Source organism: Guillardia theta, assembly GCF_000315625.1.
Source record: "Guillardia theta CCMP2712 unplaced genomic scaffold GUITHscaffold_27, whole genome shotgun sequence".
In the NCBI taxonomy this organism is placed as follows: domain Eukaryota; class Cryptophyceae; order Pyrenomonadales; family Geminigeraceae; genus Guillardia; species Guillardia theta.
This window is the reverse complement of record NW_005434647.1, coordinates 289,561-293,131: the sequence shown is the minus strand read 5'-3', so window position 1 is coordinate 293,131 and position 3,571 is coordinate 289,561. Positions and strand designations below refer to the sequence as shown.

The following is a 3,571-nucleotide window of genomic DNA, read 5'->3' as shown; positions in this document are numbered from 1 at the left end:
ACCCCCCCCCCTTGGTGGAGGAGGAGGAGGAGAGAAAGAGAAGTGAAGTATCAGATCGAGATGGAGGACGGAGGCTACTTACATCCTATCGACAACCTCCTCGAACATTTTCTTATCGCAAATGTCACGTTGACACATCCAACTCACCCACCTCACCTTCGCCACATGCATTCTCGTCCCCCTGGCGAGTCGCGTGGGATAGTCGCCAATGTAGCCCTTGAACTGGTTGCTACAGGCAGCATGAGGGGAGGGCTGGAAAGGATGAGGGAGCGAAAAGACTAATAGAAGATATCAAAGAGCCTGAGAGTGCGAGGAGGAAACACAGGAGGAGGAAGAGGAGCGGGAGGAGGGAGAGGAGGGAGTAGCAATACGTGTAAACTGATGCCGGGATAACACGGAAGTCGAAACTAACTCTTGTGGAGTCAGTGGTGTTTGCAACCTGAGGGGACGAAGTCAATCATAGAGATCAAACCTCAGGTAGCCACGTCAAGAGCCTTGAAATTCAAAACTCATCTCTTATCATCTCTTTCTCTCTCTCGCTCTGTCTCTGTCTCTGTCTCTGTCTCTCTTCTCTCCTCTCATTTTCTCATCTCTCATCTTTCCGTATTGCAACTCTCTTTCTCCCAACCTCCACACGCATCGGCAGATTTCTCAGCATGACCGTGTAATGATGGCACTGGTTGCCCCAGAACCGCACGAACTGCCCGAACTCCAACTCGAAGGGGTGGAAGTCGCCAAGACCTGCAGGGCAGAGTCGGCTGTTCGCACACGCTCGTTCCTCCTGCTCCTGGTCCTCCCCATCGCAGCTTCCATCATCAGCTACTCATCTTCCTCCTCCATTTCCTCCTCCCTCCCTCCCCGATCACCCCGGCCGACGCCTCCTCCCTACCTGGCGCGCTCTCGGTATGCAGAGAGTTTGCTCCCCACACCTCTGCGCAGCGTCAAGGCAGCAGCACGGCAGCAGCACGCAGGACGCACTGGTCACCGGTACCCAGAAATTGATCTCTGTGTCCACATGGCTCGGATAGTCCGCGTCCTTGTGCGGGATGCCGACGGGCTTGTCGGAGGGAACCTGGACCCTGAAGGTAGGAGGGAACTGATACATGACGCCCTCCCGATCTCCCACGCAGGGGACCACCACCTCCTGCACGAAGCTGCTGAAGACCTCCTGGAAGTCGCGGAAGGCCTTGGTGGCGACGAACTTCTGCAGCCTTGTAGGGGCATGAAGTCAAGGAGGAAGTGAAACGTTGGGGGGGCGGGGAGAGGAGGAGGAGGAGGAGGAGGAGGAGCAGCAGCAGCAGCAGGCAGCAGGCAGCAGGCAGCAGCAGCAGCAGGAGGAGGAAGGGAGATGCGTCTCACCTCTCCTTCTTCCTCGACCTCGCCTTGTTCCAGCTCTTGGGGCACTTGTACCCAGCAACCTGCTCATGGCAGGGCGTCAGCCGGCAGTTGGCGCATGAGCGAAGTCGCGCCTGGAACGCGTGGAGGAGGGAGGGCATGAGAGGGACCTTGTCTGTCATGAGCATCCTATGGACCTCCTTCAGCTCCAGCTCGCTCCCCTCCATCTTCCACATTTGCCATTAGCGCCGCGCCCTGCACGACCGCCCCCCCACCCTTCCCCCCCCCGGTCACCTGCATCATCCTCCTGAAGAGGTGGTCGAAGGGGTAGGCGACCCTGTCATACTCCCCGATCTCCTCTCTCCTCGCCGCTTCCATGTCCTCTCCCCTCCATTCCCTCTCCTCCCTCTCCTCCCCCCCCGCCATGATCCGCCTCCTGAATTTACTTTCCCTCCCAAACAGTCCGGCAAAAAGAAAAAACGTCATGACGGCGAGGCTCTAAGAAACGTGACCAGGAGCGGAAGGAGGTGGAGGTGGGGAGGGAGGAGCGATGGGACAGCGATTGGGGGGTTGTGAGCCTGTAGAGGTTCATTCTCCTCCACCTCTCTCTCTCCACTCCATCTGCCTCGATCTCCTCGGAGGAGATTGAATGGTAATCAAGCGGAGGAGCTCAGGAAGAATATCCTCCTCCTCCTCCTCCTCCTCCCACCCCCCCGCCTCCTTTTCCCTTCCTCCTCCTCCTCCTCCTCCTCCTCCTCGTACGACACTTTAGTCGTCAACTTGTAGGACGAGCTGGAAGTCTGGAGCTGCTGGGCTGACGGAGAAGTAACCTATCCTACTCCTCGCCATGGTGCGAGGCATCAGAGCAGGCAGCTCGCAGATGCTGTGCCATGGCGTCCTTCTCGGCATGGACTCTCCCTTGCCCCTCCTCCTCCTCTTGGGCTTCGCGTGACGTTCATGGAGTTGAAGCGATTTGTTCATCCGAGTTTGTAAACAGGTCGAAACCTGAGCCTTTTGTTGTATTAGAGCGCACGATTGCTCGTTCGTGACTGACCTGAAGACTCATCATCATCATCATCATCAACAAAAACAACAACAAGCCTCGCCCGTGAACTGTATCCCCAATGACTTGAAAGCAAACAAACAACAGTGGAGAAAAAAAATTATCATGGGAGGATCCAAAAAGAAAAAGCAGGTGAGCGCGCATCTCTAAAAATCGACTCGCCGAGCTCATGAGCGATGGGTCAGATGAAACTTGCCCGAGAGCTGCTGTGGCACCCGAGATAGAACGATCCGATCAGTCCCAGCCTGAGAAAACTCCCTCACCTTGCCATGCGGCCATGGATGATGATGCGGCGCGGCCGGCGTGGAACTAAGTTCACCCTGACAAACACCGTGACTGATGATCTCAGTCACTTCATTGTAAGGTAGATCAGGACCGTGTCAGTAAGTTGAATCATCGTACGGTACCGTACGGTGATCATGAACCGTGATTGCCATGCAACTTGTTGCCGGGTCACATGGTCAGTCGCAACTTGAACGGTGCCATGATCCGGGCCTGGCAGCCTTGCCGCAAGTTGCCTAAGTTGATCGGACTGATTTTTAACTCACTGCGGCCGGTGACCGTCTCCAAGTTGAACACTGACCTCAGATCGACTGACCGTACCGTGTCCGATCTGATAAGCCTCCTTGAAGCCTCCCGGCCGGGCGCACGGAGGCTGCGGCAGCGTCAGAGTCCCGGTAGCCTGATTGGAGTCCTACTAGGGCCAGGTTCTGAAGTTTGCCATCTACTAAGTCTACCGTACTTCGGACCACAGTGGACGAACCGACTGAGTGCGGTACCCGGTGACCGGCGGCGCGCGGCCCGGCCCGCCGGCCCGGCCGGGCCGAGCCTAAGTCGGGGGCCGAGTGACTGAGCGGCTGATGGCACTGAACAGTGCGCGCTCGACGTCGATTATATAACTATTTTATCTCTAAAGCTGATGACCACCCCCGTATAATATACCAAATGACCCACCATCTCCCCACCCTCTCCACCTCCCAAGGCACTCTAGCCCCAAAAAAGACTTTTTCTCACCCCCCCACCCCTATCTCTCTGTTTTTGGCAATGAAAAGCACCGGTGTTTCAAAGTACCCCACTCCCTCATACCCATCCCTCGCGGCTACCCCTACCCCCCGTCGTATCGGCGACTTCCACATGGCTGCCTCTCTGCCCCCTATTTACCATCCCCCCCCC

The 3,571-nt window shown here is 56.8% G+C and overlaps 1 protein-coding gene across 1 annotated transcript; it reads right to left on the bottom strand.

Annotated features, from left to right (window-relative positions):
* Nucleotides 1-586: 586 nt before the first annotated feature.
* GUITHDRAFT_137708 (hypothetical protein) lies at nt 587-1,571 on the bottom strand (the record flags this gene model as incomplete). Its single annotated transcript, XM_005834024.1, has 4 exons — nt 587-741; nt 890-931; nt 979-1,211; nt 1,360-1,571. The coding sequence occupies 4 exons, from the start codon at nt 1,569-1,571 to the stop codon at nt 587-589; spliced, it is 642 nt and encodes a 213-aa protein (XP_005834081.1).
* Between the last annotated feature and the right edge of the window lie 2,000 nt (nt 1,572-3,571).